The following is a 25,954-nucleotide window of genomic DNA, read 5'->3' as shown; positions in this document are numbered from 1 at the left end:
AAGGCTCAGTCATTCACAAGCAAGGACGGGGCGAGGTTCATCACTTTGTGAACAACATCACTGTGTGTAAGGAATTTAGGAATTTCATCATCTGCAGTCCATAATATCATCAAAAGATTCAGAGAATCTGGAGAAATCTCTGCAAGTAAGCGACAAGGCAGAAAACCAACACTGAATACCAGTGACCTTCGATCCCTCAGGAGGCACTGCATTAAAAACCCACATCATTCTGTAACAGATATTCCCACATGGGCTCAGGAACACTTCAGAAAACCACTGTCAGTGAACTCAATTCGTTGCTCCATCAACAAGTGCAGGTTAAAACTCTGCCATGCAAAGCAAAAGCCACATATCAACAACACCCAGAAACGCCGCCGGCTTCTCTGGGCCTGAGCTCATCTGAGATGGGCTGGCACAAAGTGGAAAAGTGTCCTGTGGCCTGACGAGTCCAAATTTCAAATTGTTTTTGGAAATCATGGACGTCGTGTCCTCCAGGCCAAAGAGGAAAAGGACTCTCCGGATTGTTTTCAGCGCAAAGTTCAAAAGCCAGCATCTCTGATGTTATGGGGGTGTGTTAGTGCCCATGGCAGGGGTAACTGGCACATCTGTGAAGGCACCATTAAGGAGGCAACATATGCTGCCATCCAAGCAACGTCTTTTTCAGGGACGTCCTGCTTATTTCAGCAAGACAATGCCAAGCCACATTCTGCACGTGTTACAACAGCGTGGCTTCGTAGTAAAAGAGTGCGGGTACTAGACTGACCTGCCTGCAGTCCAGACCTGTCTCCCATTGAAAATGTGTGGCGCATTATGAAGCGCAAAATACGACAGCGGAGACCCCGGACTGCTGAGCAACTGAAGTTGTACATCAAGCAAGAATGGGAAAGAATTCCACCTACAAAGCTTCAACAATCAGTGTCCTCAGTTCCCAAACGCTTATTGAGTGTTAAAAGGAAAGGTGATGTAACACAGTGGCCCTGTCCCAACTTCTTTGGAACGTGTTGCAGGCAACAAATTCAAAATGAGTGAATATTTGCAAAAAACAATAAAGTTTATCCATTTGAACATCTCAGGCAGACACCTGTTTTGGGTCTCAGGCAGCTGACAGGCGATCAAACTAGCAAACAGCGCAACAGAACACAGAATCACTTGGGACAGGTGATGTAAGCTGGATGAACTGTGTCCCAAATGCATCACCTCCAGTTTCTGATTATTTCAGTGATCCAGCCAAGAACTCTGTGTTCATAGTGATTTGTTACAGGCTAACTGGCCACCTGTGAGGATGTTTCAGTTAAAAAGTTCCAAGGTGACTGAAAGAAGGCAGATTTTTTTTAACCATGTCTCTGTGATGTCCAAGGCCTCTTTTCCACCGTTGAGCCAAATGGTGCTTAGAGCCCTGCTGGGCCGCTCTGCCCTGGTCCAGACTCGTGAGACTGGGTACGGTTTCTTTTTCCATCTCTTGTGCCACTGAATCAGAACCAGGAAATACTGAAGAAAACTACACAAACGAGTGGCTAGCCGCTATGATGTAACAACGAAGCTGTTTGCTGATTGGTTCTGTGTTCATGTCGGTATTGTGCCACTGCATGCTTTCTTTCATTGCTTGACCTCACTTATAACACGTTCCTTCATTAATGACACTACAAATCTTTTATCCTTTTCAACTCCTTGGGACCACCGGTGGTTCCAAAACACACTTGGTCATGTTCTTCATAACGTTCATATTCCATAAGCTCCATTCAGAAGCTGGGCGTCGTGTGAGGCTGTAGCTCTTCTCTCCAGTCTAATAGACGGTGATGTCATTTTAAACCCTTATAATAAAAGAAGCTGAACTTTGTTTTTCTTCTGAAAGTCGACCCGTTTTTCCCCAAATCTGGGCTCTAAACTATAAACAGACGGCGTCTCTTCAGTGATCTGGTCTGGAAACATTCTGGTGTCATCATATAGGAACTAAAGGAACCAGGAATTGTGCTCATTGTTCAGTTACATGCTGATGGACTTCTCCACCAATCTGTTCCCATCTGCCCTTTCATGCCATCGTCTGTATGTATAGTCGTACTGTTTACCTTTACTTATGTTTAGGTGTTTGTTGAGTTGGCTTTTGCTGAATGGCTTTTGTGTTATACAAGTGTCTAAGGCACACTGTATAACCTCACATTATGTGCAGGGTGGCCAATCAATTTCTCTCAATTTAGTCTGGTGGATGCCCATTCGGATTTTTTTTACCCACCACTTTTTAACAATGAACGCACAAATTTTCAGAGTACTTCTTTAACTACTATTACTACTGCTACTAAAACAAGGAGAAAAACACCTCTAAGATAATCTTCTACTAGTTTTCCTATGGGATATTCATAGTATGTTAGCTTTAACATTGATTCACATCAAGGCCATTCTACATTAAAACGGACATTCAAAGCTTGTAAAGACATTGCATGTTTTATTTGCTGCTTGTAACAGACATGAACATATTTCAGTTTTGTAGTGATTCAGTAAAGAGACCTGCCATAAAGCTGTTTCCACTGTTTTCCGTTTCAAAAAGCTGATTGAAAGGCAAGACCACAATATATTCACAGTCAGAGTATCCAGGACTTTCAGAAGACCTCTAGTGATACAGTCCTTCACGGACCTGGTCCCACTCTTTGGAAGTCGAATGTGTTGATTCTACTATCAGTTCTTAATTATGCTAGCGGTTCGTCTGACACATTAGACCTTTATGTCAGGTTCTGAAGTCCTAACCAATGGGAACGCTTGCTCCACAGAGAAGAAATCTGACTGGGTAATTTCCTCTTCTGTTTCATTTACTTGAACCCTTTTGCTTCCAGGAAAAAACTTAAAAATGAAATAAGAGTACTACTGCAGTTTAAATGAAAATGAACTAAAAAGTAAACCCAGCAGGCTCTCCAGTGCTACGAGTTATGAGAGTGGATAAATCTGTGTTCTTTATGGATTTGATAATTCAATATTGACATGCTGTATATCACCGATGTCAGAGCAAAAATTCATCTCTATTTTTGGCATTTTTGAGTTTTTGACATAATTTGAAAATGACTGTTGCCCTTTATATTGTGTGTAAATTTCGAGATGAATGGACCAAAAAAACCAACCCAAAATGACTTGGAGAGACGTCTGGTTCCATTGACTTGCATTAAAAGTGAAATATGTTTTTCTTTCTCCTGTAAAGTTACCATTTTGGAGATGCGAGATTTTGTTCTGACAGCAGTGATGTACTGCTGCATCATGAATAAATCCTATTATTATAGGATTATTATTATTATTATTATTATTATTATTATTTGGGTGTACAGCGTATTGAGTTGAATGAAACAGCTTTATTGACAATTGTCTATTTGTGGGTGGAGACGGGTGTCAGGGCTGATGTGTGACAGAAGGATAGCAGCAAGAGTGAAAGGGAAGGTTTACAAGACAGCAGTGCTTCCTGCTATGATGTACAGTTTGGAGACTGTGGCTCTGTCTAAAAGACAGGAGGCTGAGCTGGAGGTGGCAGAGATGAAGATGCTGAGATTTTCGTTGGGAGTGACGAGGATGGACAAGATTAGAAATGAGCAGATCAGAGGGACGGTGAAGGTGGAGCAGTTTGGAGATAAAGCCAGAGAGGCCAGGTTGAGATGGTTTGGACATGTGTTGAGGAGGAATAGTGGATATATTGGGCAAAGAATGTTGGAGATGGAGCTGTCGGGTAGAAGGAGAAGAGGTAGACCTCAGAGAAGGTGTATGGACGTAGTGAAGGTGGACATGGAGATGGTTGGTGTAAAAGTAGAGGAGGCAGTGGATAGGGCAAGATGGAGGTAGATGATCCGCTGTGGCGACCCCTAAAGGGAGCAGCCGAAAGAAGAAGAAGAAGATTAATCCTAAATTATTACAGACTTTTAAATGATTTCGTCATATACAAACACACAAATATACAGTTATACAGAATCAGGTAAAGTCAATAAAAATTTTAATTTTCCCTTCCGAGTGTAAAAAATTTGCTCAAAATCTGTCTTTCCAATGACACTAGCATTCCAGCTTACAAAATAGCTAAAAAAGTGATGGACATATCAAAATCTCATTCTTTAGTGGTCATGTAATGGTGCCTAGTGACTTTATCCTTACCTGGAATTACCACCGGTTTAGTGCACCTATTATTAGGAAGAGCTTTGGTTGTTTTTTTAAGACACATGACATGATTAAAAAAAGTGTTTTCAGCTCAGTGAGCCCTTCATAAGTAGAAGATGAGCAATATGGGTGATTATCTTACTTAATTTAATTAGATGCACAGTGATATCCACATTAATGTTCCAACTATAGGTGTCAGTCAGCCAGTCAGTCAGTCAGTGACCCGGTAAGGGACAGCAACACTCATAGGCTGGCCTGCATAGGCTGGCCAACCCAAATTTCATTGTGAATCCCTATTTCAAGGCATGTACACTTTATTTTTCTATTAAATAATCATAACATTTCCCAACTGCTTTTTCTTCATCAAATTTACATCCCTTTTGTATATAATAAAATAAATTAATTCTCAAAAATGCTCCAGTGAATCTGCATGTTTATTCAGTTCTAATTGGTGCTAATAAACATAAATACAAAAATAAGGGACAAATGGAAATAGCTGATCATTTAGAAATATGTAAAGTTTGATGTGATGTGACTTCCGTCTTCTCATTTCTCATTTTCTTCTTCCTCTTTTCCCTTCACATGCATTAGGGTTACAAATTGGTCCATCCTGCAATTATTCAAAAAGAATAAAAAAAAAGAATTTAATCTTAAATTAGAGACTCCCACCATTTGCATGGAAACAGATAAACAGTCCAAAATTGCTTGAAATAAAATCTTGTTGCACTAAGGTACATTAAGAAAATGAAACGCTTTGCTCTGTAGTTTCATTTGGAGATACAAGGTTTTGTTATGACAGTGATTTGTTAATGATGTTAATTGCTAATTTGTCTCAAACAGCACTGATAGGAAGAGTTCACCTGCTCCCTTCGATGTCCTCTATAGTCTCAGGCAGATACGTCCCCCGTGTCTCAGGTAGCTGATAAGCGACCAATGCAGTGATCAGTGCAATGGCACACAATATCACCTGGGACAGGTGACCCCATACTTCGTCCAATAGGATGATCATTGGGGCTAGTGCCACACCCATTCTACCCAAGAAGGAGTTATAGCCCATCCCATTCTGCCTGTTAAGGCACATGGTGCGCATGTTAACATCATGAGAAAGTCACAGTTTTAAAGGCCTTTAATAGTATTATGACTAATTGGGGTGCTACCTGATGACAGTTGGGTACAGTTCAGAGCTGTATAGTACAAGCGTTGAAAAGGACATAGAGGCAAAGGCTTTACCCAGCACTCCTATCACTGTGCGGATTATCCATTGGTCTAGGACACAGAAAAAGACAGAGAACAGAACAGGAACAAAAGCGTCAACACGTCAACAGTGGCTGCACTGGAAAAAGGAAAGACAGAAATATTACTCAAAATTTATTAATGGCAATGAACACAACCAAGAGTTTAGTTTTCAATAACTGATTGAAATCCTAAATTAACCAATGATTATCTCCGAGGCTTCAACATCAAAGTGTAATGATTCTGCATTATTTTTTAAATACAAACATCAGTAACATTCAGTCAAATTTTATAACTCCAAAACTATCAATAGTAGACTGTGTTTTTATTCAACAGCAAAACACTATGACTAGTTTAAAAAGATTACTGAGACAGAACTTCAAAACGTTGTCATGCAGTTAAATTCCTCTACCTGTGTTTAAGTATTTGACAGCCTTTGTCCAAGCGTGTTGGACACTGTAAATTGTTCTTTGGAAACTGGCACTTTTCCAGAGACACTCAAATTGGCAGATGTAAGGCCGCTTTTGAAGAAACATAAACCTTGACCCCTCAGTTTCTAGCAATTACAAACCAATCTCAAGCCTTTCATTTATAAGTAAAATCTTTGAAAAAATGGTCTTTTCACAGCTTAATGTTTAATGATCTGAAAATAAATGCTGATGCGAATTATCTTCTGGTACTTATGCTTCTGGATTTAACTGCTGCATTTGATATTATAGACCACACAACACTTCTAAATCAACTTGAGAACTTGGTCTAAATGGAACTGTGCTAAACTGGTTCTCTACATATTTAACTGGAAGACGGTATGTTGTAAACATAACTGAACACTTCTTAGATAAGCATGATATTCTTTGGGGTGTACCACAAGGCTCTGTCCTAGGTCCACTCCTGTTTTCTTTGTATGTGCTGCCACTGGGTCAGATTATTAGGAAGCAAGGCATCAATTTTCAAAGCTATGAGAAGATACACAACTGTATATATCTGTGGCCCCAGACAATGTCAGTTCAGTAGACAAGCTCGCTATATGTCTGTCCAACATAGTTAGCTGGATGAATTGTAATTTTCCAAAGCTTAATGAAAAAAAAAGACAGAAATAATTAGAATTGGTAGTGCAGCAAAGAGGAAAAACATGTATGAAAGACTGGATCTACAAATAAAAAACTGAGGTTAGAAATCTTGGTGTAACTATAGACTCTGATTTAACTGTTAAAGGAAATATTAATTAACAAAACTGCTTTTTATCATTTGTGAAGCACTTTGAGTTAATAAGCCACGGACCATGGAGCTTGAACTAGGTCAGGATAAAGGTTGGGAGGGTTACTAAAAATGTATTCTGGTCTATGGAGCAAAATGCTAAATAATGATTGACATGACTCTGGTTTTCTGAAGTGTTCCTGAGCCCATGTGGGAATGTCCGTTACAGAATGATGTCGGTTTTTAATGCAGTGCCGCCTGAGGTGTTGAAGGTCACGGGCATTCAGTGCTGATTTTCTGCCTTGCCGCTTACTTGCAGAGATTTCTCCAGATTCTCTGAATCTTTTGATGATATTATGGATTGTAGATGATGAAAACCCTAAATTCCTTGCAGTTGCACGTTGAGAAACGTTGTTCTTAAACTGTTGGACTATTTGCTCACACAGTTGTTCACTAAGTGGTGAACCTCGCCCGTCCCTGCTTGTGAACGACTGAGCCTTTCAGTGATGCTCCCTTTATACCCAATCATGACACTCACCTGTTTCCAATTAACCTGTTCACCTGTGGAATGTTCCAAACAGGTGTTTTTTGAGCATTCCTCAACTTTCCCAGTCTTTTGTTGCCCCTGTCCCAACGTCTTTGGAACGTGTTGCAGGCATTAAATTCAAAATGAGTGAATATTTGTAAAAAATAATAAAGTTTATCCGTTTGAACATTAAATATTTTGTCTTTGTAGTGTATTCTACTGAATATAGGTTGAAAATGATTTGCAAATCATCGTTTTCAGTTTTTATTAATGTTTTACACAACGTCCCAACTTCATCGGAATTGGGGTTGTAGTTAACTTTTGAGCTAAACAGTTTTCCCAGTCCGTAGCCAAGTTGGAGCTGCTTTTGAACATGGCACACTAGACAAAAGTTTTCCATTCATTTCGAAATGCTTAGACAAGGCTTGGCCATTGCGATGCCACCCACAGTAAGGACTGTGGTGACTTATTTGTGTCCTGATTACATGATGCTGTTACATGTTCTCTCTTACTAGTCTGGTCTTATATTCACCTTTGCTTATAAAAACGTTTACAAGCAAACAGGATCCGACCAGCAGCAGCGCTCCAACCTCCGTTTTGTGGCGTCCAATCCGGTCGAGCAGGTAGTACACTAAGATCTTAGTAGGTAATTCCACAAATCCAAACAGGAACTGGGTTAGGTAAAGGTCCAGCCCAAAGCCTTTGATATTAAAGCTGATGCCATAGTATGTGGAGGCGACCCCATACCTGGAAATAGAAAATATGTATGTGTGTAAATTTGTTAGCTGGAGAAAAAAACAGACAGCAAGTCCATTGACGTTTTGCTCAGCGTTTTCTGGGTGGTCCACCAGCGGTTAAGAAGAATAATAGACAAAACTCCAAATTTCATCACTCATTTTCCCCTCACAGTCAACTTTTCTCCTTCCTTTCTTTCTTTAGTTATACTTGATAAATTCATTTAGTAAATAACTCTAATTCAGCGACAACCTTTTTTATATAAAATCATTTTATTTCAGGCCTAGTCTTTTTTTTTTTTCTCTCAGTTGTTTGTAATGTTTGTCCAAGTTTATTTTCTAAAGTAAAAGTCTCTGTACATTTAAAATCTGTTTGAGGAGATTAAAAACTAGTTAAAGCCTGTATGCAGGACAGTAATCTGGGTGGTCCGAGGTTGGACAAGCAGTTACAAACAGTCAGTGGGGGTGCCAACCTTATCAAGCCAGGGGGCCGATATACGCTCACTATGTTATTCAGATTGGATCGGAAAAGACTAAGTTGCACATATATGCGGTCAGAATCTCTCTGTTGTCTAAACGACACATTTCAGCCAAGCATTTAAACAGACTGTTGACTAAACAAAATGGGTTAAGAAAAATCTCATCGTTATTCCGCACCAGGTAAAGCCAGTCAGAAAAGCCAGCCTCCTCATTTTAGGAGTCCTCATGAGATCCAAATATGAGTAGTTCTTGTGTCCTTTTTCTGAAACTATATGCGATAGAACCTACACCAAAAAACAGAATGGAACAAGAATTAACGTAATAAATGTCTGTTTACTCGTGAATACAGTCTGAAGGAAAAACTCTCACCTCTGGTTTCAAGCTGGAGGTGGCTGCTTTTCTTTTGTTCATGACAGCACATCTCTTCATGTAAAAATGAGCTTTCTCTGCCTTTCCGGTAGCTATTAGCCACCGAGACGACTCTGGAAACCATCTACCAGAAAAAGTCCAGTCATATTGGGTGAGGCTCAGGTCCATCTCCAGATAAATTAATGATTTACACCACTGCCGACTTGTGTAGCAGTGATAGCACGAATAATGCTACGTATAATCGCTGCTATCAGAACAAAACCTCACATCTCCATTTTTGTTTTTTTGGTTTTTGAGATCATTTGAAAATGCCTGTTGCTCTTTACATCGTGTGTAATTTTCGTGATGAATAGACCAAACTAAACGGCCCAAAATGACTTGCAAAAACGCCTGGTTCCATTGACTTACATTAAAGATAAAGTATGTTTTTTCCTTCTCCTGTAAAGTGATCAAGTTGGAGATACAAGTTTTTGTTCTGACAGCAGCGATATGCTACATCCAAGCTAATGCTCCTGTGCACTGAAATGCCACCGCATGACAGCAAGTCTGCTAATAACTTTTAACATTATGTATGTATCACTGTGTGCTGCCACATTTAACAAAGGTTGATGGTTTTATGGGGTATTTTGATAAGGTTGCCAGTCTTATGATGTCTAATGGTTAATCGCACAACAGCGTTAGCTGGCATGTAGCATTCATCATATTTCAGCTTATTAATAACTTTATAATTCACAAAATTCAGTGAAATTTGCATGAACAATGTCCATATGGCAAAACATACAGCAAAGCAAACACTATTCATTTTTCTCATAAAGAAAACCAGCTTAGACCCAGGGTGTCTAATATGGGCATGACGCCAATTACAATTTTACAACATGACTTCAGAGGGCTGTTTAAAATTTAGGTTTTAGTCAAGTTTAGCTTGTCTCCTACACTTTTCAGCAAAGCTCACTGACGTTAGATCAGTTCCACTAATAGCAGACGGTCAATAGTGGTCAATAGTGATCAGTGTACCATCGTCCACTTAGAGCCCTGCTTTCAAGTTCCCCTCATAATAAGTCAACATTCTCACCCACATTTAGCTTCAAAATTCTTATGACTGTCCGTAGATGTAGGCAAAGATGCAGCAGATGAAGATTAGGCTGAAGACTACTGGTTTACTTCTTAAATGGATTCTATTTACTGTATAGAATGATTTAAAAGGTCACACGATCACACCTCCAGGAGATTATGGCAATGATGAGAGGTGAGGTGACAGTGATCGTCAGCCACTTCCAGTCTCTTATGCCGTACGCAAAGATAGGGAGCACCATGTAGCCAAATGACCAGCTCAAGCTGTCGATCACCAGCACCATCTTTCTGCTCTCAATGTCCACCCACTCCACACCTGAGGAAAATCAGACCCAAACAAACATAGGCATATAATATTCATGCATACAAATGTGCATAAACTCAAAGTAGTAATTTACGGCCTCAATATATTAATTCAACTGTCCAGCTTCCTAAAAACACCTACCATGTATTTCCATTTATTACCCACTTTATAAGCCACCTTACAGCTCCACTATTAAGCTGTTTAAAGATTGCAACCCATTTGTGGTCATGTGCAAAAAAAATGTTTACAGTGTAACTGTAATAGTGGTTTTTTTAAGCATGTAGTAGCTACTATGTGAGATATTCTTGCACTTGCTGATGAGCATAACAATTTCACATGGATTTGTTTTGTTGTAGCCTAATGTTCAAACTATCCTGCTTCCATTCGTGATTCTGGATGAGCCAACTGCATTTCAGTCAAACAGTCAACATTCTTGGCCAGTCAAGACAAGATATCTGCAAAGATTTTGACCTGAGCCCCTGTCCTAATCCCTTCTTAGTTGGCATGTATAGTAAATATGTTTGTGGCCGTTCTGAACGTGAAATGCTAGTAAAACAGAAGGCAGTGATTAGTGAATTCTATTTGACCTGTATTACATTGAAAATGGTACCAAATATGTTTTGTTTTACCTTAGGAACTTCATTGTGTAATCAATGGCTGTGTTTACATGCAAAGATTTTTCCCAATCTGATTGAATACATTCTGATTATAGATTAAGACTGAGGTGTTTGTGCTCAGTCTACTCAAAAACCTGATGAAAATCTCTGTTTATATGTACATCACAAGGAATCTGATCCAAAATGACGCGCATACATAGACTCCCACTTAAACGTTACCATGACAACAAGCATCATGTGAGTCCTCTCAGAGTGAGATGAGCAGCAGTGAGCAGTGCTTGTGTATTTAACTGCTTTAAAATGACGTCAGACTCAGGAAAACGTCCTTCACATGTCTTTATTAAAGAAGGCAGAGAGGAAGACGTCGTGTTCTGAGACACATAAGCTGGACGTCTGTCCCACCACCGTCTTTTAAAGATCAGAGCATGAACTTAGTCTCCTCTGCAGACCAGTTTCTGCTCCGCCATGTTGAACGTTGTAAACTTTCACTATGCAGAACATTCTTACATGTTCCGATAGGGAATGTAATCAGATACAGGTGTTTACACGGACATTATTCTTCTATTTAATAGAAGATTTACAGTATTTCCCATATCGTTGGCCTCAATCAGACTAGTCTATTCAATTTGAGCTATTAGTTGGATTCTTAACAGACTATAAGTCTGCATGTAAACGTAGCTGCCGTGTGGCAGGTATACTTCTTAATTTGATACCTGCAACACATTTCAAAAAGGTTGGGACAGGATCATGTTTACCTCTGTGTTCAGTACCTTTCCATTTAAAAACATTTAATAACATCCAGTTTAGAGCACCGTTCTTCTGTTATTCACAGCAAGTCTTACTGTGTCCTAACAGTAACAAGACCTGGATGTTGTTCGAATGGTTTTGGGGATGTATTAACAGGAAAGATTTCATTGCTAAGAAACACTAACATATATTAGATATTGACTTCTAGTGTTTGTTGGCAACCTTGTAGCTCCAGCTATAAACTAAAAAAGGTAAATTTGGTCAACATGCCTCGGCTGATTGACTGCATGTGGAGTAAGTAGAAAGCTGTACATAGCATCCTTGTATGCTGGCTTCAAATCTCACCCTGGGCAAAAAAGCCCATGTTTTTGGCTCCCTTGAGGAAAATGAAACACTCCTTTTGGTTTCCTACAAAACACTGTCTTTCTTAACCAAAGTGATTTTGCTATGCTATAAACTATAACCTTGATTCATATTCAGGTTGCCCTTCTCCCCCCATAATGTTGGTGCATGGGCCTGTCTCTGACTTTGGGCTGGCCTGGGCAACAGTTTGTAACTTTATACCAGTCATGTTGAACTAAAAAGGTAGGGTTTCTAATAAAGTGGCCAGTAAGTATACATAAATGCACATATATAGTCACATGATATCCATTTAAAACTGAATGGGCTTGCTGCCCTGCAAATCCTTCAAATCTAGAAGCGATTCTCACTGAGTACACTGGTGATGATGACAATGCCAGTGATGCCTAGGCCAGTGAAAAACCTCAGTACTGCAAACATGGTGAAGGAGGAGGAGAAAATACTGGCCACTGCAAAGGTCATCCCTGCAATGTATGACACCAGGAGCATCACCCTACGACCATATCTGGGGAGCGAGATAACAAAACACATTACTATTACATTATTATGATTTATTATGTAAATGCGATGTATTATATTGCGAGTAACTCATTCAGCAGTACGATGAGTCTGCAAGTATAGAGACTAAATAATTGCACTGTAAATATATGACATTCAAATTTCATCTGCTGTCACCATAATGCATCACCTATCACTTAAGCTTCCAAATATAGCTGCTCCAAACATGACTCCAACGAAGAAGATGGTTGCTACTGCTTTAGTCATCCCCCTCTTCTCACACACCAGATCCCACTGAGAGAAAGACAGAATATGCTTTATTTATCTACTTAATTATCGCTGCTGTTGGAGCAAAACCTCGTATCGTAATAGTAACTTTCCAGGAGAAGGAAAAAACCTACTTTACTTTTAATGGAAGTCAATGGAACCAGAGTTTTTTCCTAGTCATTCTGGGCCAGTTCTTTTGGACCATTCATCATGAAATTTACACACGATGTAAAAAACAACATTATATCAAAAACTGAAAAACATCAAAAATGGAGATATGAGGTTTTCTTCCAACAACAACGTTATATTTGTGTAGGTTAAGGAGTATTCTAATATATCTTAGCTGCAGCAATTATAGGGGTCCAAGCACTGGGTAAGTTTGGCAATGAAAGAAGAATCAAAGAAAGCCTGGCAATGTTTTCTACTATAAACTGTACAAAATATTTGTGCTCTGTTGGTTTAGAAATCTTTTTTTTGGCATTATATAATATATACAGTGTTACCTGTGTGGAAAGAGTACTAATGAAAGTGCTGTTGTCATATTCCCATCCGTTTGGACACTGAATCAGTGGCACGTTTGTGAAGTTTGATTTGGTATCCAGTAGCTGAAACTGAGGTTCAGCGAACATGTGACAGGAAGCAAAAATCCCATCTTCGTTTTTTGGAATACTGACAGTCAGTTTCTCCTCCTGAGTCAAATTCCCGAAAACACCTTCAGCATCCAGAAAACTGATGTCACAGTGGTGGGACGGGATGGCACCAATGTAGTTGTTGAGCAAGAAGTGACACGGAAGGGTCAATCGGCTGACAAAGCTTAGAAAAACGATCAGCTTTTGGAAGCGTCCAAAGCCACCGATCTCTGCTAAGATATCCTCAAACTTCATACTGAGCTTTCCCGCAAAGCCCAAAGAAACACAGATTCTCGTCCAGCAGTGTCTTTTTCTCTCAAATGCACAGCTGGCTGGCCTTTCACCGTAGATGCCCTGATGTGATCTACACCCATCCTCTGTTTCCCTCACTCTTTTTCTCTCCTGCATAGATTAAAATTTATAATTTCTTACATTCCAAAGGTCAGAAGAAGCCGCTTGAAATGACTCGTCAGAAATGTTTAAACTTGTTGTAAATCTTTGACTCTGAAATCCAATGCAATTAAATATTCATTCTGTGCTTATTGCACCAGTGATTCAGCAAGGACAGCAAGAATCTGACAAAGCTGTTCAAATTGTTTATTTTGTAGAAATTACACAAAGAATGCTTCAGCACTTCTACACAGCATTTCCTACATTAAAGCCTCCGAAAAAACACTACTATTTGTATAAGTTGTCCTACAACATTATTGTGAAGTATTATAAATGGAAACACGTATCCTATTTACTATTTACTAATTTCTTCTATTCTGCGGCTCCTCCTTAAATCACGGTCATGCTTTTCGCATTTGATCCTAAAGAAGTTGCCTGCTGCAGTTCTCTCAGATCTTCAAGGCAGATGGATCTTTTCCTAAGAGAACAACAAAAAAAAAGTTTACATTTCAGAACGGCTGGAGGCGAATTCCAAATGACAGGAATCAGTGTAGTCGATTCCAAGAGAAGATTCCACACAATAATTCCAAAAGCCATAACATAAAGAAAAGCAACTGGCAAGAAAGAATACAGTATTAATTATAGTTGATCTTAGTAAAGAAGTTTGGAGAAATTAATAGACATTTTGGAGCCGTTGCTTGGCTCCATTGTAAAGCAGTTTTTCATAAAAATTTCACTTTGCTTTTCACTTTGTAGTGAAATAAGCTGTATTTGTGGTTATTATGTGATGTGTGTGTTGTGGAAGAACATATGTTTCAGACTGGCTGTCTGGCAGCTGTTACAGCAGACGCTCACTTTATTTTTGAAAGTTCCTTTCATTTTTCCACATATTTATTGGCTTAGTGCCAATTTCACAACTCAACATCACAACACATCCTCAGAGGCCTGTGTAACCAGCAGTCTGTCAGCAATTTGTGGTGTAACTAACAATAAAAGTGATTTTTTTTTGTTTAAAGCTCAAAAATTTTCCTTTTAAATGGATCAATTACACAAGTTCACCTTGTCTGCTCAACGTCCTCGATGGTTTCAGGCAGGCGTACGTTGTGGGTCTCGGGGAGGAGCAGCGCAAGGAGGCCCGCTATGATGGCTATAGAACAGAACAGGACCTGTGGCAGGGGAGTCCACGTCTCTTCTAGGAGGCTGATCAGTGGTGCCACTGATACACCAGCACGGGCCACACAGGAGCAAAAACCCATCCCGTTCTGCCTGTCATCACAATGCATACATACAATGTACACTACACTCAAAAAATAATGCATTGAATTTACTTGTTAGAAATTTCATTATTTCCCCTACCATAAACTTGCATGCTGCCTGGCTTGGATAAGATTGATCTTTATACCATAGTTTTTTATGGTTTATGTTTTCAAATGCAGAGAATTCAGCACTATACAGAGATCTTTTCCACTGCAGATCTGACCATTAGGGAACCAGCCCTGTGACCGGGAGGTCGCCGGTTCAATCCCCAGAGCCGACAGTATGTGACTGAGGTGCCCTTGAGCAAGGCACCTAATCCCCAACTGCTCCATGGGTGCTGCGGAGAGGGCTGCCCACCGCTCTGGGCAAGTGTGCACACTGCTCCCTAGTGTGTGTGTGCTCAATAGTGTATATGTGGTGTTTCACTTCACAGATGGGTCAAATGCGGAGGTGAAATTCCCCACTGTGGAACTAATAAGGGTCACTTAATCAAAAAAAAGGATGGGAAACTGAACTGGAGGGTAAGTACAGTCCTGAACAGTAGGACAGATAAATATGAATTCACTCTTGTATGTTTTGCCTTCTCTTGCAAAGTTGGCATTTCTAAAAATCAGAACCTCTAAATCTGAGACCATGGTCCTCAGTCGGAAAAGGGTGGAATGCTCTGTCCAGGTCAGGAGTGAATTCTTGCCCCAAGGAGGAGTTTAAATATCTTGGGATTTTGTTCACGAGTGAAGGAAGGATGGAGCGAGAGGTCGACAGGCGGATTGTTGCGGCGTCTACAGTAATGTGGACCCTATACCGGTCCGTCATGGTGAAGAGAGAGCTGAGAGAGAAGGCAAAGCTGTCAATTTACCGGTCAGTTTGCGTTCCGACTCTCACCTATGGTCACGAGCTTTGGGTAGTGACCGAAAGAACGAGATCGTGGCCGAAATGAGCTTTCTCTGCAGGGTCGCCGGGCTCTCCCTTAGAGATAGGGTGAGAAGCTCTGCGATTTGGGAAAGGCTCGGAGTAGAGCCGCGTCACACGCCAGTTGAGGTGGTTCGGGCATCTGGTAAGGATGGCCTCTGGATGCCCTCTCGACGGGGAGGAGACCCCAGGGAAGACCCAGGACACGTTGGAGGGATTATATCTCTCGACTGTCTTGGGAACGCCTTGGTATCTATCTGGAAGAGCTGGAGGAGGTGGCAGGGAAGAGGGAGGCCTGGGCCTCTTTGCTTAGGCTGCTGCCCAGCGACCCAGACCCGGATAAGCGGGTGAGGATGGATGGATGAATGGGGGGCACTTTTTTCACATGGGTGATAGTAATAATGATTTTTTATTTCAGTAAATGAAATGACAATCCAGAAAAAAATCCGTTTTGTGTTTCCTCATGGTCTCCCTGGATTATTTTCTGTATTGTATGAGGATCTGAATCCATTTATTGTGACAAATACACAAAAATAGAGGAAATCAGGAGGGGGCAAATACTTTTTTACAGCACTGTATACTGAAAGACGATGATGTATTATTATATTCATGTGAAAATGATGCACATATCTGTATCAAGTAAGTTCTTTTGTCTTTGACAAGAGTTATACAGTGTATAAAGTTAAGCAATCAGTGTTTTACACAGGTCTAACTTCCATCCATCCATCCATCCATTTTCTAAACCGCTTCTCCGTCAGGGTCGCGGAGGGGTGCTGGAGCCTATCCCCGCAGTCTTCGGGCGGAAGGCAGGATACACCCTGGACAGGTCGCCAGTCCATCGCAGGGCAGGTCTAACTTTAACCTGATAATATTATAAATATGAACTGATATTCAATATCAGACTTAGTATACTTTTGTTCTGGCTCAAAATCTTAATAAAGCACATGACAGAACCGCTGACCACATATGACTTAGCAGTGTATCTTACTTCATCATAGTCTACAAGCCAATAATTCCTAGAGAAGAGGTTTAGTAGAAACAGAGCACTAAAAGAGGGATTCGTTTAGTCATGCGCTGGCAATTATTATCTCACATGTGTTACAGAGTAGAAATGAAGCCTGAGAAAGTGATTAGCAGCTCACCGTAAGACCGTAGGGTAGAGCTCAGTGGTGTACAGAAACACAGCTGTGAAGGAAGCCTCAGAAAAGCCTTTTCCCATCACCGCTACAACAGTGCGAGGAAGCCAGTTATCTAGAAAAAAACAGAAACAAGTAAAAGTGCCGTGACTCTGAAATTGAGGCGGCCCTTAAAGGAGCATTCTGGCCTGAAACTAGCGTTTAAAATGTCATGTTATATTCTGTTAGTGCAGCATTGCATCCATCAGCTTCACTGCTTTGAAAGAATTTATGATTTTACATGCTTTTTTTCCATCCATCAGTGTCCTCTCACTACAATGCCCAGCACTCCTCACACAAATACATCATAAAACCACTGGGAGTCCCAACACACTCCCAAGGCGACTCTTGACTGCTGGCACAACCTCTGATCTAGATGCTAATACATACAGCTGTGGTTCTAGTCAGGGTCAGTGTAGCTCTTGCAGCTCAGTGGTCAATAGGATATCTTTTGTGATTACCAAAGAGACAGTTTTATCAAAAATGTGCAGCATGTGGAAATCTGGGAAATACATAAATGCCTAAGTGCTAAAGCATTAGCATACTGGCTAACATCCTTGCCCTTAGCTAACTTGCTAACTTTAACTTTATCTCTTCATTTAAGTCATTTCTGTTGCTCAGGAAACCCATTCTCTTTATTATGGTGACTATTTGAATACAGTCATATGAATGTTATTATATAATCAGATTCTCAGCAGTATTGTGAGCTAATTCCTTCTGCGTCGCCCAGCTAAAGAAAAAAATAATAATTGAAAAGAATCTGCTGTCAAGTAAACGCCAAAGTTTCAAAAGTTCCTTCCAACTTCACGACATATCATCACAAGGGGTCTTCCTAGTCTTAAAACTTAGAACAAATTCCCACTCTAGCGCAGGGGTGTCAAACTCAGCCACTACAGTGGCCATATTAAAAAACCTCAACAAGTCTGTGGGCCAGAGAACGACGAATGTTTCTCGTTTTTAATTAAATGTTGTGCTGGAACCTGAACTGGCCACTGTTTATTCATTATATGCAAAAACCAAATTACAGGCAGTTGTAATAGGGCTTGAAATATTACAATAATTCTTAAAATATTCCAAATTTAAAATTCATAATTTAAAGTTAAAGTCTTGTTAATGTCATTCTGAACACTCCATTTGTCATGAAACGTTCACACAGTGTAAAAAGTGCAAAAGCTAAGGTCATTAGGTTTTAATATTAGAACAACACATTATTAAACCGGCAGTAAATCTGCTCCTTACCCTTAGGAATGAGGATGGTGATGGCGATACACACCCCTGTCATGACCAGTGTGCCTGCCTGACTGTATCTGCGACCCATCTTATTCAGACTCAGGTAGATCAGCAGCTTCGCTGGCAACTCTATGATACCGTATATGAACTGGGTCAGGTAGATGTTTAGACCAAACCCTGCCACGTTTAAACTGATTCCGTAGTATGTGAATGCGACGCCAAACCTGCAGTGAATCAGATTTGCATAAAGAATTAAATTATGTTAACACAGCTGCTTTAAAATGCTTTGAATATTTAAACCAAATCAAGGCGAACTAACATTCCTTATATGGCATTAAAGGTATTTCTGTGCTGGATCAGTTTAACCTGGGGAAGTGCTGTAATTTGAGTGCCCAGTTGAAAAGGAAACAGCACAGACTGCTGGTGTATGCTGGTTTATACTGTTTCATGCTGGTCTAGTGCTGGTTTAGCTGGTCACTAAGGTTGGTCATTCTGGTTGACCACCATCAAAAACACAACATAGGTTGGTTGGCAGGTGTGCTAGACTATGCTGGTTTTCTGGCAGCGTCATTACTGACCAGAACCATGATTTTAACCCAGTACAAATCTGCCATGTCTGTAGTTTTTACAAATCTGCTAAGTAAACATTTTTGAGGCTATTGCCTTTTTTAATTTGTAGAACCTCCCTGTTCAAATCGACACCATGTCAATGTAAGAACAAATCCTGGTAATAAATATCAGCACCTCTTTTTTTGGCGACCTTAAAATGAGACCAGAAGCCTAATCACTTGGCACAGTTCAAAACTGGACTACTGTAATTCACAACATTTTTGGTGAATGAAGAAGGAAGAAGAAGAATGAAATTCAATGAAACTGAAATTATGAAATTAAATATCTTAATGTCTCCTGTTGGGTTCCAATTGTTAAACTGACTAGCAGAGCCATTTTACTAGCCTAAAGCCATTTCATCTAGTATTAACTGTACGTTTGTTTCTGCTTGTTTTATTGGATCTGCTAAATTTTAATCTTAAACAGAGGCATGAATGTCCAAGCTATGACAGGAAAATGTAATGAAATTACAAAGATACTTTCTCCTGTACAAACTGGTCCATCAGATCCCTTACAAATGACATTACTGGACCTCGTCTGGTAAAACTAATCCAGCTCAAATAGGGCTTGAGACCAGTTTTTTAACTAGAAAAGGTGCATTTCCTGTAGAAACTAAGTGATTGCTCAGCTTAAGCAGTTGCTAAATAGTTGCCAGACTGGGGACTATAGAATTTTGGGTGTTTTGGGTACTGTGGTATTTTAGGTGTTTAAAACAATTTGTTATGGTATCACAGTCATTGATGTCATTGATGGTTGCTATGTCATTTCTGTGATATGGTTACTAGTATATTGCTAATGGACTTCATTGTGATACAAGTTGAGTGCAGGAACTTTGGCATTCCAAAAGGAAAAAAATTGTCCATGAGAGGGAGGGCTCTACCACAGCACACCAGTGGACGAGTGCAACCTCTGGTGCATTATCAAGTATACCACTGATTATACCAATTGTTAATTTTTGTAATTGAATTTTGAGACAATATTGACACAAAAAATAAAATTAACAAGTATGTTTATTTACACTGCAAGAAGAAAAATTGCTGTGAACTAGCACTGCTACCAAAGTAAAGTATTAAGTATTAGTAAGTATTTAGTAAGTACTAAAAGCTACTAAATTAAGTATTGCAATGCAAATGGGTCATTCTACAGAAACGTCCACTTTTGTGCCCTAGCGTTTACAGATATATTACACTTGAAAAATATGTTACAATTTCTTCATATTTTAAAATAAAACAAATGTCATTTTAACAAATCGCACCTTCTTCAGCCATCAATTTAGCAGTATTGGTTTTTAAATTGATTATATAGAATTCCAAGCACCAGAGAAGTGCTTGTCTCCAGAGTCATATGTAAAGGTTGAGGCCCAAAAAAAAAAAGTTTTTCTGCAATTTTAACTACAATAATCTATACATGACCTTGGAATATATGAATTAAATGATGCAAAGAAAACAAACGCTAAATAAATATTATAAAATATACAATGAAAGTCGTATCACTGGTGTTACCACGCAACAAAAATCTTATTTTGAAATAAATAAATCACACTGATGACATCACTCAACTTCCTTTTACCTGTTTTCTGAGGATCTATGAAAAAAAAGCACATGGTGAGTCCACTGTGTCTTTCAGTTATCAGAGTTTTTCTCATTTAGCTCATGATTTCATATGAAGCTTTTACTTGACGTCACTGGTGTGACCGACTTTATTCCGAGGTAATTGTGAAAAAAAAAAAACAAATGGATTAAATGATATATGTTAGTGGATGTTCCACGATTTACAACATGTGGTTTGATGCTCTGTAGTAGTTATTTTGTAAAATGCATTTTTCATTAAAAACCTCTCTTATGTATAACACCTATGAGGATCAGTAACACCAGTGACTCCTATGGAGAGATAGAAAAGTGGACGTTTCTGTAGAATGACCCAAACAGCTTCAGAGAACAAAAGTGATATCAGCAGCTCACTGCAGGTTAAAAACATAGTACTGCTAACTGAAAGTTAAGCAGGCTGACAACGTCCTTATAGAAATTAGAAAGCGATGCAGTCGACATTAATTTCAGGATTAGCTTCTCTTTATATGTTGTTGGCTACTTTAATTGTTAGCTGGAGCATTAAGGTGGAACATCAGGACGATTCAACAGGACATAGCAAAAATAGACGCAGGACATCTGTTAAAAATGAAGATTACAATGGAAACGTTTTGGTTTTGGTCACTTACTTTGATCCCTTTTAATTACCATGCTCTGTACATACCAGGTAAAGCCAGTGAGCACAGCCAGCCTCCTCATCACGGGAGTTCTCATTAAATCCAAATATGTGTACTTTGTGTCCCCTTCTGTGACAATAACAGTGGCGAGGGTCTGCAAGTTCAAAATGTCAAAAGTCAAGGGCAAAAAAATGTCAAGGTCAAAGAATATAGCTCAAAAATGACAGCATAAAGCGTATCATCGAGTCACTGCTATAAATTATTTACAACAGCTATGAACTACTACTGTAAAGTGTGTTATGTTGAAATGAGAAATACGTGGAGTGAGGAACAGACATTTGGAACTTTCTTTATATGGTGTGTACAGTGTTTTGCACTGTGTTAGTCTAAAGTAGTTTTCTGAAAAAGAAAAAAAAACCCTTTGCTTACTACCTGCAGTAGAACTACAGTAACGGTAAAATAAAATAGATAAAGCAAATAAAAAGCAAAAGATAATGTTGTTTATTCTCCATTGTGTAGGTGGGGAGATGAAAGCTCTGTAGACACTATCTGGATTTAAACATGAACAACTTTATTTCAAATTAATAAGATAGCATTAAAGCCCTGTTGAGAGTCCGAAGGCCGAACTGGGATCTTTGTAAATGCTGCCTCTGCTTTTATGCTGAATTTACGCACATACATAACATGGTTAGAGACACACACACACATCCATACGTTCCCATATCTGGAAAATCTCATACTACTGGCATTTGTATACATTAGCTCCCTCGACTGAGGCTCTCAACAGAGCACACACGAACACGAACAGACAGCCTAACTTTTCATAAACATGACAGATATAAAAAATATAAAGAAAAACATGGATATGACAAGATGAGTGTAAAGACACCTCAATAACATTCTAAATTCTGGTAGATCTAAAGCACGTGTCAGGCTCCAGTCCTCGTGGGTCACAACACTGCACGCTACCTGATTAAACACACCTGATTCAGCTCATCTCATCAGCTAATTAGCAAGGCCTTTATCAACTGGATTCAGAGCATTCGCATTAGCGTAAACGCTAATGTCTGAAGCACTTCAGCCTGGAGGGCCCCCAGTTTGACATGGCTGCTCTAAAGTGTGATATGAACCGTAACTGTTTTTAACAGTATTTCTATCACCTACCGAATATGCTGAGTTTATTCAAACTGTACTTAGAAAGTCTTGATGTGTTGGTCTTAAAATAAATAAGTGTGAATCAAATAAAACTTCAAACATTGTAACTTGCACCTGTTAGTTTGACTTATTTGAATTAAATTAAACACGGATAACAACATCAAGAAAAGACGACTAACATACTGACACGGTTCATGAATATAAGGTTGTTATATTTATAAGGTTGTGATATTAAGATGATATATGCTATGTGTAAAGCTGAAAGTTAGTCCGTCGGTTAGTGGCCTGGTTGTCTTTTGAAACAATGCGTTTTTGGCCCACTACTTTTGTAGATGTGGCGGCATCCCTGGTCAATCATCTCAGCACTTGTGTAAAGGCACCTTACCTGGGGCTTGAAGTCTTTCAGACTTTTTTCTCTGTGATTGACTGAAGCACACCTAGTGAGATAGTGATGGGCCTCTGCTAATCTGCCATTGGCTATCAACCATCGTGCTGACTCTGGTATCCACCTGAAGGAAAAAAGTTCACATGCTAGGCTAATGTTCACAGCATCCTCTGTAGGAACAACACTAAATTGTTCAGGGTGGGACTGTACTAAAGCAGCTATGGTAACTTTGTGTAGTATCCTAGCGTCTGTGGTATTAGCATGGCAAAATATGCTTTGTGATTTAAAATGTATGTACACTAAACAGAATGCTAACAAGAGCTATGGTATTTTTGTATTCTCCACTATCAAGTTGGCAAAATTACCACTGGTTAGGGTTTACATTGGCTTGCTAGTAGTCTTAGTTCAGGCCGATCCAAATGAGACAAGGAATCTGTGTCACAGAATGGCAGGGAGGCAGACAAAGGGCAAAGAGGAAAACCCGTAAGAAAGGGTGTTCAACAAATTTACTGAGGCAATGCAGTGTGAATTTGGCACGTTGGAGTTGAGGTGACCCAGAGCCAATACTGATCAGCAGTCGATGGATTTATTGTTGGGAGAAACACTTCATGGAATGGAAAATAAAAAAGCCGAAAAAGGGGCAAACAAATGGGGACGCTTAAAGCAGCATGCTCAAACAAAGGTTGAACTACAAATGTGAGATAAGAGATAATCAGAAAACAGAAATGTCATCTTCTGTAGTTATGAGGGGAAGGCAGACTTTATTTATTTATCCTTTTACTCATAGCGGAGCAAACACCTTTTGTACAGCTTGGAGCCATTTATAGCTCAGGCCTTCTTGTGGTTTTTAAGTACTTTTGGGGCAATTACTTTCTTTAGTTTTTGCCAGCCCTCTTTCTTTTTCTTTTCTTGTTTAAATACCCACCTGAGCTGTGCACCGTACTGGTCACCCCTCTACAAAATTGTGGCAAAGGGCTGCTGTTTGCCACAGCCTTAAGTAGAGGAGTCCACAGGTGTGTCAGGTTGGGCCTAATCAGCCAAAGGGCTTCAGGGAATTGGAGCTCCTGGAAGTTATGGCACCTCTAGGCACCTTGCAGCCATCACCCTCTGCTGGCGGCCAGCAGCACAGGCTGGTCACTTACATTGTTTCCCACAATTTAAAAACAAAATATATTCAAATAAATAAATATGATCTTACCTCCAACAGATTATCGCCAGTGCCAGAGGAGATGTTGCTGTGACAACCAAGAATCTCCAGTCATTGACAAAGTAAGCGATGCCTGGCAGTATCATGGTGAAGATGGACCAATCAAGGCTTATCATCACTGCCACGATTGTCCTGTGTTTGATGTCTGACCACTCCACACCTGCATAGAGACATCGGATGCATCATGAACAGTATCCGGTCATAAATACATGTAACTACAGTTGTTTTAGTAACACTTGTACTATTTCAACCAGCTATGGAATTCCTTATGAGTCAAAATTGCACAAGTTTTGGGCACCTTCTTGAAGGACTAGATTTGAGTTTAGTAATTGACACCAATAGTTGAAGGTTCTAGTGAAGGTATTCTGTCGGTGCTAAAACACAAATTAACAACAACGATTCCAGATTACTGTCCACAGTTCTTGCTTTCTTTCAGCAGGTAGTAGATGCTCACAGAGTACAATGCTGATGATGCTAATGCCGGTGATTCCCATTCCTGTAAAGAACCTCATAACAGCAAACATGACATAGGAGGTCGAGGATGCACTGGCGATGGCAAAGAAAGACGCCGAGAGATAGGACACCATCAGCATGCGCTTCCTGCCAAATCTGAAGAGGACAAAGTGGTGGAGAATTAAACGTTGTTTCCTTTGAAGTGAATGTATATGTTTGAAATGATTCATGCAGTTTAGAAGATGCTTGAATTTCCTAATCTTTTGGCTGTAGGCTGTGCTTCATGATCTACCAAATTCATTTATCAAGGAACCTCACCTGTCACTCAGACTGCCTAATACAGCTGCTCCAACCATCACCCCACTGAAGAAGATGGTGGCCGTGGCTTTATTCATACCCTTCTTATCACATACCAGATTCCACTGAAAGAGAAGGGAACATATTAGAGTTGTTGTTGATTCTGATTTGTTCAGGAAGACAAAATGAGATGAGTTGCCAGTGTATCAGATTCACTTACTATGTACCTACTTTAATTTTTCATTATATCAGGTACCATTGCTAGACCACTACTGACCAGATATTGGGTGGTGGAGTGTAAAAACCCAGTCAACACCACCGTACATGATACACAAGTACCGGCACCACAAACACCACCATGCAAGTAGCATTGTCTGATTCAGTAGTTCTATAATGGCCCCTTTCCATGATAAGCAGGGTAAAGGGGGCTGATAAATTGTGCAGCGAAGGATATACTATAGTCTGTACACGAGGTGACAAATTAAAAGAAAAACCAACACAAACTGTCTTAGTGTGGTGTTGGGCTTCCAGAACAGCTTCAGTGCACATTGGCATAGATAGATACACGTCTCTGGAACTGTACTGGAAGCATACTCCCTCAACTGATGCTTTAACTGTGGTCGAGAGCGCTGTCTAACACATTGGTCCAAATTTTCCTAAGGGGTAAGATCTGGTGACAGTGAAGGCCATAGCATATGATTTACATAGTTGTTATAATCATTAAATCATTCAGTGAACCCTCGTGCCCTGTGGATGGTGCACTGCCATCCTGGATAAGACTCCCATGAGGACAGAAATGTTTGTCATGAAGCAACCGATCACATGAACACACAAATTCTGATGGCTTACTAAGATGGTAGAGCCTTCAGTCCAGCTTCAGAGCCCAGTGAAACAGTAAAATTAACTGATCTGTGGTTTAATTCATGCTAATAAATGGCGTTTGGTGAAGTTACTTCACAGTGAGCCTGATGACCGTGACTGCTGTGTTATTTCAGCAGAGAATAACATTTATGAATAAGCTATGTCAGATATTGGATGTCAGTTCACCTTGATGGGTGTGGGACAAAACATTTTTTGGGAGTGGGATGAAATCTTGTGGGAGAGAGAGAGAAAAAAGTCCCCCACCGAACTCTACTCCACAGCATAGCAGAGAAGCCAGACCCTCTGGCAGGGCCCTGCAGGGTTCAAGCTTTCAGGCCTGTGCCGTTCTCTTGCTGTACACATACTCCTGTGGAGAATATGGTGAAAAATGATCTGATCTTCCACGTCTCTGTGGAAAAATGGTCATTCGTCTTTGTAATGAGGGGTTCATGGACTGCAACCCTACCGTAATATCACCTTCTATAGCTGTGGCTTTACTGTTCTTGCTGACACGGTCTGATCAAACCCTGCATTTACATTCTCAGTCACCTGAGGAACAGATCATTTGGGGTTTTTTTCCATATAGGTCACACTAATGCACAAGCATCATGGTCACTAAATGTACACTTTCAACCATATTTATTGATGTCTTTTCCATAGATCTAAATGTAG

At 39.9% G+C, this 25,954-nt stretch overlaps 2 protein-coding genes across 2 annotated transcripts in view; both read right to left on the bottom strand.

Annotated features, from left to right (window-relative positions):
* Nucleotides 1–4,535: 4,535 nt before the first annotated feature.
* LOC108430216 (solute carrier family 22 member 7-like) lies at nt 4,536–13,526 on the bottom strand. The gene is made up of 10 exons (XM_017702552.2): nt 13,026–13,526; nt 12,446–12,549; nt 12,108–12,262; nt 9,877–10,045; nt 8,659–8,782; nt 8,467–8,573; nt 7,608–7,822; nt 5,277–5,385; nt 4,980–5,186; nt 4,536–4,729 (listed from the first exon to the last, which is right to left on the bottom strand). The coding sequence occupies exons 1-10, from the start codon at nt 13,404–13,406 to the stop codon at nt 4,666–4,668; spliced, it is 1,635 nt and encodes a 544-aa protein (XP_017558041.1). The 5' UTR covers nt 13,407–13,526; the 3' UTR covers nt 4,536–4,665.
* A 208-nt stretch (nt 13,527–13,734) lies between these two features.
* slc22a7b.1 (solute carrier family 22 member 7b, tandem duplicate 1) overlaps nt 13,735–25,954 on the bottom strand; it is a 41,902-nt gene continuing 29,682 nt past the window's right edge. Inside the window, exons 3-11 of the mRNA XM_037542126.1 lie at nt 24,443–24,546; nt 24,126–24,280; nt 23,663–23,831; nt 22,465–22,588; nt 20,972–21,078; nt 18,122–18,336; nt 16,850–16,958; nt 14,601–14,807; nt 13,735–14,019 (exon numbers count right to left, since the gene is read on the bottom strand). Coding sequence (XP_037398023.1) covers nt 13,932–14,019; nt 14,601–14,807; nt 16,850–16,958; nt 18,122–18,336; nt 20,972–21,078; nt 22,465–22,588; nt 23,663–23,831; nt 24,126–24,280; nt 24,443–24,546 — 1,278 coding nt within the window. The 3' untranslated portion in view covers nt 13,735–13,931. The remainder of the gene's footprint in view (nt 14,020–14,600; nt 14,808–16,849; nt 16,959–18,121; nt 18,337–20,971; nt 21,079–22,464; nt 22,589–23,662; nt 23,832–24,125; nt 24,281–24,442; nt 24,547–25,954) is intronic.

Source organism: Pygocentrus nattereri, chromosome 10, assembly GCF_015220715.1.
Source record: "Pygocentrus nattereri isolate fPygNat1 chromosome 10, fPygNat1.pri, whole genome shotgun sequence".
Lineage (NCBI taxonomy): Eukaryota > Metazoa > Chordata > Actinopteri > Characiformes > Serrasalmidae > Pygocentrus > Pygocentrus nattereri.
This window is presented reverse-complemented; position numbering and strand designations above follow the sequence as displayed.

Excerpts from the sequence above, each read along its gene's own strand:
- LOC108430216 (XM_017702552.2), bottom strand. The coding sequence starts at position 13,406 with ATGAAGTTTGAGGATATCTTAGCAGAGATCGGTGGCTTTGGACGCTTC. Across the intron at positions 12,550-13,025 it reads TTAGTACTCTTTCCACACAG|TGGGATCTGGTGTGTGAGAA; the intron begins GTAACACTGTAT and ends TCTTTCTCTCAG. Across the intron at positions 5,187-5,276 it reads CTGTACCCAACTGTCATCAG|GCAGAATGGGATGGGCTATA; the intron begins GTAGCACCCCAA and ends GTGCCTTAACAG.